We start from the raw sequence: 15060 nt of genomic DNA on the forward strand, positions 1-15060 counted from the left end.
CTCCTCACTGTAGATTAAGTATCACATTAATGACAGAAAGGAAAGAAATAATAAATTGGGAATTTTATTCCGCTCTGTACAGTATTTTACAGTAAGTAGCTAGTAGGCAATATAATTATTTTGAAAAAGTTAATGGCAAAAAGCCTTCCTTGCTGGAGGTATTAAAGATTAACTAGTTCTAATATAGTTCTTTGGTGGTATGAAGTCCTGTGTTAATAACAAAGTTGATTTTTTTGATCCAAAGGGAGGTTGTGCAGTGCTTCAAAATATTAAAAGCCATTTGTGTGTTATCACATATTAATTCAGCATTCTCAAATATAATCAACTGAAAAAAAAGAATGTTTTGCTGATGAATGAGCTGTGTCACTTGCTAGAAGGTGGGGCATGGGAGCTTCTGGACATCCATATTTAGAGTTAATACTCTAATTTTTCTGTCAAAGTGAGCAGAGAAACTGTGCTGCTTCTCGGAACCAAATGACTGTTAAATTGCTTGTAAATACATTGCTTAACTATATTTTTGCAAACCTGTAATATTTGTGGAAAATTAGTAGATAATGTGCATATAATTTTAAAGTTGAATTTTGTGTGCAAAGGAACTGACCAAACCCAAAAACGAACAAAAAAAGTAATGTGCCTACATGATATTTTTTTTCTTTATTAGTTTTATCAACTATAGGGTGATTAAGAGACCTATCTCCAGACGATTTAACACAATGGATCACTTGGGGACAGCGGATGCTGAGGACGACTCTGGATCACTGACGCGGCTTGCACCTAGTCCTCATAGCGAAGCAGTTGCACATGAGTTTAAGGAACTCTCATTGCAACCCAATCAGTACTTGCCTCCTCTCAATGAACGGAAGAATGGTGAGTGCAAAAGCAACTGTTCTTCTTTTCTCTACATTGCTTAAATGTTTTCTATGGGAATAATGATGTTTGTTTGCTTTCTTCAAGTATCATTAATTGACTCTCTTCACTGGCTCTTCCCAAACCATGTTCCATAAAGTGCTACAGTGTTTGTTAGGAAATCTGTCTTGATCAGCTTCACCTGTCATGACAGCTTGTAAGTCTGACTTTAAAACCCCTTTAAAACTGGAATACTTTGTTGAGGCATATAGAATGGAGTTGTTTATATTCTTAAATAGTTTTAAAACCACAGCTAGCGTACAATAGACGTATTAATTAAATATTTTTGAGAGTTGGGATAATTATCAAGAACAGGGTTTTTTCTGCAAAAATAATACAGAATTGAAGTTTCACATTGTAGCCCAGAAAGTTTAACTCGCCACATAGTTTAAGGTTGAACAACGAAAGAAAAATAAGATTTACATTTTGGGAGTCTCTCCAGTATCTTTCCTCGTTGTTGATGTTGGCATGGCAACTTAGGAAAAAAAGTGTTTCCCCTGTTACAGTAAGCATCAGGAAGAATTAGGTCTGAATCCAAATGTAGGCTCATTTTGATTGGGGAAAAGGCAGGAACCTTTCTTTTCTTTTTTTGTGGTGTTTGGTTTCTCACATGAATATCTTCTAATAATGAAGATTTTTTTTCCAGTATTTGTAGTAAATAGTGGGAACGTTGGAAGTATGTAAATTAAGTATTTAGTTTTTGAAGCATTTTTTTTAAATCAGTTTAGCTAGTAATTCAGTTATAATAGTATAAGCATTATTAAGTAAGGAGAAAACTATCTGAATATCCCAGCTTTAAAGCAGAAAAAAATGCGGATATATATTACTAGGCTGCATGTATATCAAATACCTGGGGACCGGTCCAAGTCACAGTATTCTCTGTTTCAGAAAGGCATGGAATGTTGTCTATAACCAAGATGCTCCTGCTTACACAATTAGGGACTAAGTCTATGGTGCTTTGTGTACATACCCTCAGTATTATATAGCACTCCAAGAAAGAAAAACATAATAAAGGGAAAATGTGGTGGGGGAGAGACTTAGGCTTAGCTTATATAAATGTGGAATGACAACGTCTTTGAATACTTGAGCTTGTCTTCTACAATTGCTTCCTTGTTTTTTTCCACGTATGAAGATCCTGAAATAGAATACTATGTTAACTGATAGAATGTATTCAGAGTGTTTTAAACTAAGGGTTCTGTAGCAAATATATTAATAATTTGGTTCTACGTCCTTAAGAATGATTTTTTGTAAGGCAGAGACTTACAAACTTGGGAGACATTAGTTTTTGTTGGCTACTATTTGATGTGAAATTGGTAATAGGTATGTCTATACCAGAAGCTTGTTTTAAGGTAGCTTACAACTTTTTAACCTTCTAATCAAGGAAACAACAGAAATACGTATTTAAAGAAAGGTATTTCATAATGAGGCTAAAAATGCCAACACTTAACTCATAAACCTCATCAAAAAGAGAATGTAGCGGGGGTTTTTGTGTCCTGTGTGTAATTATACCTCTGGAAAATGGCTTTGTTTGGCTTTTTTTAATTGCATGTAAAACTGAAATGGATGACACGGGTATCTATGTTGAGTCTAAATCTAAATAAGTCAAACTTCATTTCTGAAGGCTTCTACCACAAGAATGCACTAAATTAAACAGGAAAAATCCCTTGTAAGGTGGCAAGTTTGTAAATTTCTCTTTTGACAAACCCTGCTATGTGTTAAGTATATATTTATTCCCTTCACTTAATTTCTTTGTTTTGTTATCTTCCTGCTTTTACTAATAAAAATAAATTGTCAAACAAACAGTAGAACAAGGTATGCAGCTTCAGGTGCTAAACTTACTCATATTTGCACTGTAGCCTTTCATTTTTAGTTCTTCTGTATGGGACAGTTGGTTCTTTTCTTAGGCGTTCTTCCTATAACTGGAAAGTGGTTTTGTGCTTTCATGAATTAGTGAAATAATTTATAGATAGGTTTTGTATTGTCTTCAAATATAATCTGCTTCTTGCTTATTTTCCAAAGAAAAGGCAGTGGCAAAAGATTTTAATGCTTAAGGGCTCTGACTTGTTGAAATAACAAAGGAGATTTTCATAAATTAAGGGGTGGGGGGGGGGGGAGATGAATAATTTGAGAAGCTGCCTCTCACTCCTCTGTGCCAGTTGACTTAAGAACCATTGCCCTGTTACTCTTCATTATTTATCATCATTCCTTTTATGACTTAGGATACTTTTGAGCATTTGTCCATAGTCAGTATCAGGCCTCCTACAAAGATTTTAATGTCTTCTTTGAGGAAAAGATTGTATGAAGTTCACGTAATGGGCCGTGGTCTCACTTCATCGATGTCTTTTGTGACAAGACTAAGTCATCTGGCTGGGCTTGGCCAAAAAGATTAGGCATTGTTTTTAAGGCCATTATTAGCACAATCTGCAAGGCAGACTGAGAAATCATATAATTGGAGGAATACAGTCTGATAGACATGATAAAGAAGTGTTTGATGGACACTGACTGGTGCAATTTCCTATCCTTCTCAGTTTTATGGATCTTTCTAATGTTGTTTAAGCATCCTGCCACTGAAAGAATGCTGCTTTAGTAGTATTTAAATAAATCCTAAATTAACTTAAGAGGAGCCTCCTGGTTCTTTTCCTGTCCTTATGCAAAAGATCTGACTTTATACTGGCTGGCTGCTTTTGTTCTGGAAGAAATGGATGTTTGTGTTCAAATTGCTTTCTTAAAACAAGAAAAAGAGGTTTGGGCACTGTGAACCTCCAGAGCACCCAAAGTAGTGTTCGCCCATAATTTCAGATTTAGTAATTTTGGTTAATTTGGTTAAAAATAAATTTTTTGTAGAAATGATGAAAGTCAGAAGAAAATTTGAAAAAGTAAAAGGTGAACTTGATGGATTCATATTAAAAGTAGCTTTAATACTTAGTCGTCGTTTTTACTTTTTACCAAAACTGTATTTCTTCAGGAGTATTTTAACATGTCACTATTTTATAAAGGCTGTAAGATATTTTAGTACACAGAAATACAATGGCACTTAATACAAAAAAAATCTGAAATGTTTAAGGTTTTTTTGTTGACTATTTTTATGCAGGAAGCATATTTTTATGCAGGAAGCATTATGCTTACTGTGAGCTTTGGTAATGATCCTTTAAACCTTTTGTTTACTTGAATGAGTCTTTTGGCAGTAGTCCAGTAGAAGGCTGAGTTATTCTAGTATTGTTCTGCATAGTGTTGTTAAGCTGGCTTGCACAAGGTAGTACAGAAACCGTGTTTCAAGCTTTTTCCAATGACACTAGAAGTGTGGGAGGCTTATGCTTTGGTTTGGTTTTGTTTTACACGGAGGTAATTACAGCAGGGTAAAAGAACCATACAATAAAATTGCATGTGCCTGCCTGGTGAGCTAACAGTCGTTTGAGATGTTACTACTTCATCCTTTTTTATACATTTTAATCCTCTTCCCCTGCCCAGTCTGCCCCAGAGATCACAGTCACACAGCAAAGCTAGCATAAGAGTTCAGGTGAGCATAGCTCAGTATTTTTCGGTGCAAAATCTCATTGTTTAGATTAAGCTCTACTGGAACCGTTGTCCCTTGAGTTGACAAAGGAACACTTACATGCTCTGCCAACTCTGTTGAGGAGGTTGTAACTTACAGTAGAGGATCAATAACAAACAGTTGGAGAGCAATAGCATCTTAAGCTTCTGCAGCCATTTACTACATGGAGGTGTTTGCTCCCTGATTAAAGACAAATGGATAATTTCTTTGGGGGGAGAGAGAGAGAAGGGCAGCAACATACTCTTGTGCTCTCAAATGTCATTTTTCAGACAGATGTCTTCCATCATAAAAAGTCTGTGAAACACAAATATTAACCAATTAATGTTTCATATTTTAATAGCAGGGCAAGTAATGGGAGTTTTCAAGCTGATTTACTAGATAAAGGTTTTATTGCAGGGTTGAAATACTTCAACTGAACGATCTCTAAAGCAAACACTTTAATTATTTTGAGTTAGAACAACAAACTGTTTCTAGAAGGTAACCTTGTGTATGTATTTGGATGTAATAACAAAGAATCCTCTTTCCAGGATGTTGTATGTTGGCTTTCTGGACTGTCACAATTTTAAGATTTCCCTTTTTCTTTTGAGCTGTTTTCAAGTTAATGGCTTTGGGCAATACTGGATTACTAATGAAATTAATTTCAGTTTATTAGTCTGTATCTTTCCGGATAATTAAGCAATATATACAATGCATTGATCATGTAAACTTGTGCCCTGTTTACTCCAGCGTATTACCGTGCCTGTTCTCTGGAGGCTAACTCTTGTTCCACTTGTCAAAAAGCAGCAAAAGTTACTTTTTCATTGGTTCTGCTTTTCACACTTGTCACCTACTGAGTGGACACCAAAGACATGCCTGTGATTCTGGCTGTCTAATGGCAACCGCTGGTGTATGGTCCGTGTCTGTCATGTGAGCAGTTGGGCTCCTCACGTAAATGGAGGTTGGGAAACAGAATGCCATGGCCTCAAGAAGTTCTTGGTTTGCATCCCTGCCTGAAGGGTGCTAGGTCGTGTAGACCATATTTGCTTTCTTAGTCAAGCTGCTGTGTCCTTAGGAAAGGCAGTGGTTGGGGGAGGAGAAAAGTGACACAGATGAGGCTCTTTAGGAGCAGGAGGGAGAAAATTGATGGCTAGGTGTTGTTTAGCCCGACTGCAATAGATGAAGAATGACAGAGTAGCAGGCAGCATGGCACAGCTGAAGTACTAGTCAGAACAATATGCTACCCACGCACTGTACCACAGTTTCACAAGCTTCTGTCTGAGAGCCAGGAGGTGGCAAAGGAGGAAAGGATGGGCTGTCTTCTGCTGACAGCAGGAGGGTGGATGGGAATGATGCTGCTTGCAGCCTTCCAACCTGCTGTTTAAGAGCCAAAGGGTGGGATGGGATTGCACATGCAGATACCATCAAAAAAAGGAGGCACTGCATGAGCAAAGGTTTTTGCATGCTAAATTAGAACTTTCCCAGAATTGGTGAGCATGCCATTTTGGCTGGTAGAGGTAGGTGTGAAGGTCTGGGTGTCGGGAGCCATGCAATCATAGCTGTTTAAAGATACCTGTAAAATGAAAAGGTCCTAGCTTCTATGTTTTACTGCAATCTCTCTTGGCTTTGCAGTGGCTTCCTTGACTATCACACTCTGCCAGAATCTCCTTGTGACAATGGCTACTAGTTTCTGAAAAAGAGAGACGTGTAAGTTACTCTTGTGCAGTTGTCATCCACAGATGAGAGCCGGGTTATGTTCTTGTAAAATAGAGAATTGGTTGGCTCCTGTACGGGCCATTGACTGTCCTTTAGCACTCTGTAGGCCTGCTTCAGCTCCTTGTCTTGGCTATAAATCATTTCAAACTGTGAGTGTGCCCGTTCTCTATCTTCTGCGGAGAAGCAGTTTTGTTCCAGCTAATGGAAGCTAATGGGTGTCTGCTTCTCTAATTTCAGAACCAGAGTAGATATGGGATTGCATTCTGGTTCTGTTTGGTGTTGTATGTCTTGTTCTGAAGGAGGGTAGAAAAGATTGTGATGTGCCTACCATGGCTATCTGCTAGATCTCGCTCTTTGATGGCTAGCAGCTAATAGTCTACAGCAGAATTGAGCTGATTGGGAAAAGAGCTAAAACTCTTAGATGTTTTGTCAAGAAAAAAACCTTGGGACAGTGAATGTCTTAAAGTAAAAGCAAGACTAGTAAAATCTCTATTAGAAGAAATTAGCCCAAAGAAATGAGTGCCTCTGGCTGCATAAGAACAATGACACTCGGGAGCAAAGACCTTGAGGCACCAAAGGTCAGACGAGAATGACAGCTTCCTGTGGGGCCACTAGAGCTTGTGGGGAACTGCACTGAATCAGGGTGAGGATGCAACACCATACACACACCCCCCAACCAAAACAAAAAACCCACAAACCCAAAAAACCAAACCAAAATTAAAACAAATACTCCAAATGGGGTATATTGAGTCCTCCTAAGGGACCAGTCGAGCCAGCTGGGAGACAGACAGTTCTTAAAATAACTGAATGAAATCTACATCACACTTAACCTAATGATATTACTTAAATAAGTTTGATGAACCAAGGGAATTTTTCTGGCATCTAAAAGAGTCGTGGGTATATTGGTTTGCCTGTTACCTCTTATCTTCCACTCCCTCATTATGTAGCACTGTGGTAACATGCATTCTTGGCATAGTTTTATGGCTTCCGAACAAATTCTTAATCCTCTGTGCAGTTAATAGATTTGAAGCTGCAAATTTGATAATAGGGAATCAGGTGAAATTTGGGACATTCTCCTTGTACCTGTGTACAAGGGGTTTTTTCCAGTCTTTTGAGGTCTGCGATCAGGCATATTTTTTCCTCTCCTAATGGTACATAGGTAGCTTACTGTGCTTGGAAGTTACTTCCTTGAGAGAGTTTGGAGAGGTAAAGTGGAGAAAAGATGGCTAGTGGGAAGACTAGAGGACAACAAATGAAGAACTTAGTTCTGATTAAAGTAATAGATTGGCACAGAAAATAATTGGAAATGTCAACTTAAATTCATCAGTTTCATAGTCGCTAAGCTGAAAGTAATGAGATCTGGAAAACAGCATACAGATATTCTCATTAACAACACCACCCCCACAACAACCACCAAAAACACCCTCCAAAAATCCCAAAGTAAGTATATTCTAAAAGACCTATCTGGATATACAAGTGGTATACAATTTTTATAAGTTTACAATAGAAGTGTGTGTGTGTGTCTATATAGTATAGTGTATATGTAATATGTGTGCATAGAAGAATGGTTTCCCAGAGAGGTTGTGGCATCTCCATTCATGGAGTTACTAAAAATCTGACTGGGCACAGTCCTGGGCAGCCTGTTCAGCTGATCCTGCTTGAGCAGGGGCTTGGGCTAGGTGATCTCAAGAGGTTGCTTCCAACCTCAGCAATTCTGCGATTTGTCTTGCCTTTAAGTTTTTAATAGTCAATGGAACATCCAGTGCAAATATTCTACTAAATAATCTTTTCTAAGAACACACAGTGTGTTGTAATTAATATGTATTTGTCTCTGTGTTTTGGGGTCTTTTTGGGGGTGCTGTGGCGTTTTTGGGAGTTTGTTTTTGTTTGGTTTGTTTGGTTTTGTTGTTTTGTTTGTTTGTTTGTTTTTAACGAACAGCGTCAGTAGAAAAAAACAAATGTCTTTTACTGTGTGGATTCTTTTGGTCTCCCTGTAAATATCTGACTGTTGTCTTATCTGTTACGAGGTGAGAGAGCAAACTGAGTAGGTACTGATTTCCCAGTAAGTCTGTCTTTGTCATTGGTACTGCCAGTTCCCACAATCCGAGCATTCCCAGGGCATCAGTCAGTGTCTACAAGGAACAATTTTCAAATATTAAAGCATGTGAAAAGACATACAGGCCAAAACTCAGAGCTCTCTAGGGACTGTGACCTCTTAAATGGAATATATTCTGACATTTTCACAGGCTACATGAAAGAATTCCAGAAGGGTCAGTCCATTTGGTAAACTTCTAAACAAACATTCCGTCATTTTAGTTTGATTTATAGATTTTTTTTTTTTTTAATTATCTGCTTATTGTGAAGAGATTAACATGGGAGACATGACCTGTGACTGACTCAATTTAAGGCATCTGGTATATATGAAAAGATCCTGTTAGACGGCTTGGCATTTGAGTGATTACAGGAGATACGGAAAGTATGTTTTCCTTTAAAGAGATCTCTTGATCAAACTGTCTTATTCTGACTTTTTTTTCCTGAAATTCCTTGTGGATAACTAAATGCATAGCTAGAAAAGAATGTTGAGTTAATTTTAAATTCCACTGTGTAATTGTTTTAAATTGTTAGAACTAAACCCTAGCTGCATATGTTATCGTTGAAATGTTTGCTTGTGATACAGCCACAAGAAGGTAATGTAGTGCAAACAGAACTGGTAATTGATGTGCAGTACTTAAGATTTGCAAAAGGGTCATATAATAGGTAGCATGGTGGATGACCAAATACTGTATTTTAAATATATATGTTTTTATAGACATGCAGTTAAACATATGTATAAATATATATTTTTATGTATATTGTATATACACTTTTAAAATACATATTTTTTTAGATATCTGTATGGGCAAGGCTGAATGGTAGGGAATTTTCATTTAAACAGTGAACACTGCCAATGTATGTCCTCCCTTAAAAGGAATTCATGCAGGTTTTAGTGGGAGAAAAGAAGTAGAACATGCAGACTTATAAATTTGATGCCACTCTAAGTGTTTGGTATTTTTCTGGTAAGAGTAACTGAGGTAGGTGCTGACCATAATTTGGACTCTTTGGGTCTTTGTTACCACAGTGGTGGAGAATATAGGCAGAAGTCTCAAGTCCTTCTGAGGTAATTCCTTAGTCACAGCATAGTACACAATCCTATTTCAAAAATTACTCAAATTTTTCATTTGACTTTTCGAAAAAACAACTAGGAAGATACACTTTATGTTTTACTAGCAAAAGAATATGAAGATGAGAGACTTGAATGTTTTGGGGTTTGTACATTTACCTTAAATACAAGCAACAGACTGTATAAGATTTACTGCTGAGCTGTTTGACAAATGTTTTAAGTGTTCAGAGCAAAGAACTTATGTACTGGTATAGGAAAAAAAAAGGTTTCTTTAACAAAACAATAAGGCAGAATAGAAATCTATTGTAAGTGGCAACTGGAGGGGACGGACGACACAAACAAAAAACCCCAAAGCAAAATTCCTTAAGTTCACAGTTTGAGGTAACATTCTTACTGTTTAAAGAAGTAATAGAATAAATTATAACAGGGATTATTTAAATGAATGTTTTAGTTTGTGTAGTCAGAGCACTTTTTTCTTATGTGAAGAAATTACTACACAATGATGAACTGGATTATCCTAACACAATAATAAAGGACCAAGAAATTCATCAAGGTGCATGTAAAGCCAAGATGAAGTAAATGTTTGAGTAATTTAAGCTTTTTTTTCTCACTTCAAAATCTTGTGGTAGTGAAATAGATTAAATACCTAAGGCTGTTGTAATTTTTTTTTTTCTTTCCTAGAGTTTAAATTCATCTGTAGGGGGTTTTTTATGGGATTGCAAAGAAATGAGCTCCATATGATGTGAAGAGTTGGAATGTACTGCTAAAGCAATTGTTGCTTAGTTACTTCATGTTTAATGAGGTTGTAAAGTTGCTCACAGTTAGTGATCTCACTCACCAGATGATCAATACTTAGAAAGACAACAGGTCTATTCTGAGTGGCAGACAAGCAGGCACTGTGGAGGGTACAATGCTGCTGCATTGTTCCTCCTGCGCATTGTGACTTTGGCGAATATCTATCAGGCACTTCCTCTTTCTAAATAATGCTTTTTCTGTAGGCTGGAGGTTGGCAAAACACTTGAAATTTCATCTGTGTTGCAGGAGGATGGAAAGAAAAAACATTGATTACATTGGATTAAAAGCACACAAATCTTTATGAAAAACTTGTGCAATGCATTGCTATTAAAGGAGATGTTACTGGATTTTGGTTTATGGAACTGACAGGGATGTTCGATTCTGAAGCCTTTTTTTCTTCATTTCACCCACTTGTATACAATATATACAACTTAAATAAATTGAAATTAAAATGAGAGTTACTTCTACCCTCTGAAGATGATGTGAATTCCAAGAGATTTAATTTTTATGGAAAAAAAAGGGTGTTGTGTATCTTTTACTTCAACTGCTGGTTTTGATACACTGATGCTGTGCGTAATTGGGTTTAAACCTGTAATTCACTGATAAAACATGCACCATTTAAGATTTTCTTTTAGCTGAAAGAGATACTTAGGTTTTGTTGTTTTATAGAAACTTGTGTTTCAGCCACATTTTGTTTCTGGCTCATTACAGGTTTCTCTGTGATCCTCGGTGTCATTTAGCTATTTGTAGTGTTAAAAAGAGCACAGGTACATGTTCAAATCAGAGAGATTATACATCCAATATTTACTTTGGAAATGAGTAGTTCTCTTTCCTTTATTATGAAACCTTCTGTATTTACGTACACAGCAGCAGAAAGACAAGATGAAAATTTACCAATTTGAAAAAGTTTTTTGGCCTGCTTTTTAATAATGCCATCAATTTCAGATGACAATCCAAATTCAAGCTGCCTTTTAGAAACTGAACACAAAAGCACTTCAAACTGAGTGGAGTTGAAAGACCCCAAGCTTTTTTTGTATATATTTTATATTTCATGGGTTGTGTTCTATTTATTGTAGAACTGCTAAAATAAAGAAAAGGCTTTAAAGAGTAGTCAAAGAACAAACAAGTTGCTATTGTTTCACTAATACTTATTTTAAAGGATTTTTTATATAGGACCAAATGGGTAATTTGAATGGGAAAGTATTGAGTTCCTCCATTGAAGTCTTTCACCAGTTAAGATAAATGTGGAATTAACATCCTATAAAACCAACAATGAAACTAACTGCTGTACAAAGCAGTTTTTATCTGTCAAAACAATGACCTTCAAGACAGACACTATCCAAACATAGGAAGTATGTTTAAAGTATCAACATGGTGTTTGTTGGTGGCTGATGACAGGGCTTCTGCTGTTTTGCAAGAGCTGAAAAAATTACTGTCAGATTTGAAAGTGCGTAAGTAAATCTGAGAAGTAGGTATGGTGCTTTAGCAGTCAAAGGTGAGAACACATGTGAACTGTTCTAGGAGAGTTACAGGTTTATTTTATTTAGCAGGGAAAAGGGAGCTCTTTCAGAGCAGGTGGATTGGCTCTCTGGGGATCCCGAGGAGGCACTTTGCCTTGATTCACAAGGGACCTGCTCGTGACTGGAAGACACCTTTTGAACAACTGAGTATTGTTCGTTAGCAGATGAATTTAGTACTTGAATGTGCTAACCAGCTAGCAGTGTTTCTTTTCCTTCTAGTACAGTTCTTAGGATTGTGAGAAAATCACTCATAAAAACATGCACTTTTCCCATGTTACAGTGGTGCAACTACAGCTACTGAGCTGGCAGTTGGGAGATGCCCTCAGGTGCCTGTGAAACTGTCTCAGAATTTTAGACTTTTCTAATAGAGTTGTTGAGACATGGTGATTATTTTTCTTTGAAGCCTTATCCCTAAAAATAGTAGAACTATATTGTTGATCACTCCAGTAACCAGTATATCCAAATTAGCAGTTGAGCTTGGATTAATGTATACTATGCTGGGAAAACAAGATGATGTTGGAATATGAGTCTCTCTTCATGACGTGGGGGATAAATGTCATTCTTTGTGCAGGGGTTTAAGAGGAGCTATTCTCTGAGGAGAATGTCCAGGCGTTCTCGATATTCACAGTATAACTGAATCTGAACAAAAACTATTTCCTTCTTACAAGGTATCTTTTCTTCCTCTTCAGTTGTACTCTCTGCCCCCACCCCAACTATTCCATATTGTATAGCGTTTATTGGCAACGACAATATTTGGTTACATGGAAAATACACAGCATCATTTTGACCATACATCTCTCCTGGTCTGCACAAGAATTTAATCATTCTTATTTTCCATAAATTCTGTGATTCCTGCTTTTCTTCATAAAGTTATTCACAAATTACTGTTGAGATTTTCATCAGACTTCTTAAGGGTGTTTTGAAATACCAAGCTGTATGTTAGCTTGTATTGAACTGGGAGGTGAATTTGAAGCAAAATATCAGGCTTAAATCCAAGCGGCTGAAACATAAGCATATTCATTTCTGTGAATTCTGCTGTGGAGTGGGTACACTTGAAAAAGGGGAGGAGTGGATAGCAGGAACTCCATGCTACTAAAGCTCGTCTTTCTGACCAGGTGAGAAACACTCATGAAGGCCTGAACTGCTGTTATCCAACTGCAGTTACTGTGATCCAGCATTCACTTGAGCACTGGACACTCTTAATTTATATAAAGCGCTATAAACAGATAGGAATGGACAGAACTACCTTCAGAACTGTGACATTTGAAGGAAAATACATTACTCCTCGGGTTCTTTAATTACAGACTTCCTTATTAGTATGTTGATTTTTTAAAATTTCAAGATACTGTTCTCTGAATCATTTTGAAAATATCTTCAGACCAAAGTACCGATTTTTCAGAAAATGTGTGAAGTGCACTGTACCCTTCCCATAAAACAATTTCTGCTGTTACATTCTGTTATACTGTTAGAATATAATTAATCCATCCAAAATGTTAACTTCTCTGTCGGTACAAGAAAAATGTAGAGTTATGATCTGCTATATCCATATCTGTGTAAGATTCTGTTTATTGACTGTGTCGGATTTTAATACAGGTTTCTTAAGCAGTATGTGTTTGTATTTTGTTTGTCTGGATTTTTTTTTTTTTCTCCTGAGTGTGTGGAGTTTCTCAATAGTCATTTTGGTTTTATGCATAGTAAGTGTTCTGGCTGCAGCCAGTGAGGAAGTTCATTTGATTTTTGAAGGAGTATTTATTTTTTGCGTGTGTTCAGTAAAAATCACTGCAAAAGCAGATGTATTGGAAAAGTCTATAATTTGTATTTAAGCAAAATCTAATTTAAGCTGATAATTTTTATACAAATGATGTGCAAACAACAAATCTTTAGGCTGGGAGAGCTGCCTCAAATCACTTACACTGCAAGAGTTTTTCTTTTGCCTGTATTTTCAGCTCCTGAGATGTCAAGAAGTTGATGCAGCCTAGTAAGCTCAGCGCTGCTTTCAGCCTGCAGTTCTGCGTAGGTCTGGGTCCCCCTCCTCGCAGCGGGAGGAAGGTAGGGAGAGGCTTTCAGGTCCTGCTGGCTGTGTCAGGCAGCCCCACGCCCGTGATGTCAGTTGCTTGTCCCGGGAGTGCAGTGCTAAGGTGAAGAGTTGGTGTTGAATGATTGTCTTGGAGAAAGATCCGAAGAGGCAAGATCTTTTTTTTTTTTTTTTTTTCTAGTTTCCACTTTTCAAAATTCTGCATCAGGTGTTTGTTATTGTATATAGATCTATTCAAATCTGGTTCCATAGAGGTGAAATAGTTTTTCTGAGTGGAGATTCCTTTATGATTTCAGGCTGAAGGATTTAAAATACGAAGCAGGGGTGTGGAAAATATGTATAAGGATAGCCTTTTTAGCCAAAGGGAAGGGAAAATGCACCTGCTAGAGTTACTTGTTGACATGTAGTGACTATTTAGAGCAAATAAACTATACGTAATTTTAAGTACATGAAATGCAAACTAGTCTGCTGTTCCCTCATGGCCAATGCCAGATAATTAGAGGGGATCCATTTCCCCAAAACCTTCCAGGTTGACACTGAAGTTGATGACTCATGTAAGATAAATGTGATGTGCTGGAGAGAATGGCAGATCAGAAGCTATGGGAGGAAATACTCCTAAAACTGTTGGGAATAATGAGATGCGTAACTGTAATGCAAAAAGGAAAATAATAAAGTACTTGTGTTTTAGATATTTACAACAAGGAACAGAATCTGTCTTACACTGCCTGTATCAGAAATAGTGTGGCCAGCAGGAGCAGGGAGGTGATCGTGCCCCTGTACTCGGCGCTGGTGAGGCCGCACCTCAAATACTGTGTTCAGTTTTGGGCCCCTCACTCCAAGAAGGACATTGAGGTGCTGGAGCGTGTCCAGAGAAGGGCGACGAAGCTGGTGAGGGGTCTGGAGCACAAGTCTGATGAGGAGCGGCTGAGGGAGCTGGGGTTGTTCAGTCTGGAGAAGAGGAGGCTGAGGGGAGACCTCATCGCTCTCTACAGTTACCTGAAAGGGGGTTGTGGTGAGGTGGGTGTTGGTCTCTTCTCCCAAGTGACAAATGACAGGACAAGAGGAAATGGCCTCAAGTTGCACCAGAGGAGGTTCAGGCTGGATATTAGGGAAAATTTCTTTCCTGAGAGAGCGGTGAAACACTGGAACAGGCTGCCCAGGGAAGTGGTGGAGTCACCATCACTGGAGGTGTTCAAGGAATGTGTGGATGTGGCACTGCGGGAGATGGTTTAGTGGGCATGGTGGTGTTGGGCTGATGGTTGGACTTGGTGATCTTACAGGTCTTCTCCAATCATAGTGATTCTGTGTGATTCTGTGAAAGGCATGGAAATAATCACTGGTTTTCCCACTCACCCCTGCTAGATAGATGTCTCTGAAACAAGACCAGGGGCTGGGACAG

General features: G+C 37.7%; 1 protein-coding gene across 1 annotated transcript in view; it reads left to right on the plus strand.

Annotated features, from left to right (window-relative positions):
• Window positions 1–713: 713 nt before the first annotated feature.
• The window catches only part of MRTFB (myocardin related transcription factor B), a 62668-nt gene continuing 48321 nt past the window's right edge, over window positions 714–15060 (plus strand). The window contains exon 1 of the mRNA XM_009808162.2: window positions 714–867. Within this exon, the coding sequence (XP_009806464.2) occupies window positions 714–867 (154 nt within the window). The remainder of the gene's footprint in view (window positions 868–15060) is intronic.

The sequence above is a fragment of the Gavia stellata genome, chromosome 18 (assembly GCF_030936135.1).
Source record: "Gavia stellata isolate bGavSte3 chromosome 18, bGavSte3.hap2, whole genome shotgun sequence".
Lineage (NCBI taxonomy): Eukaryota > Metazoa > Chordata > Aves > Gaviiformes > Gaviidae > Gavia > Gavia stellata.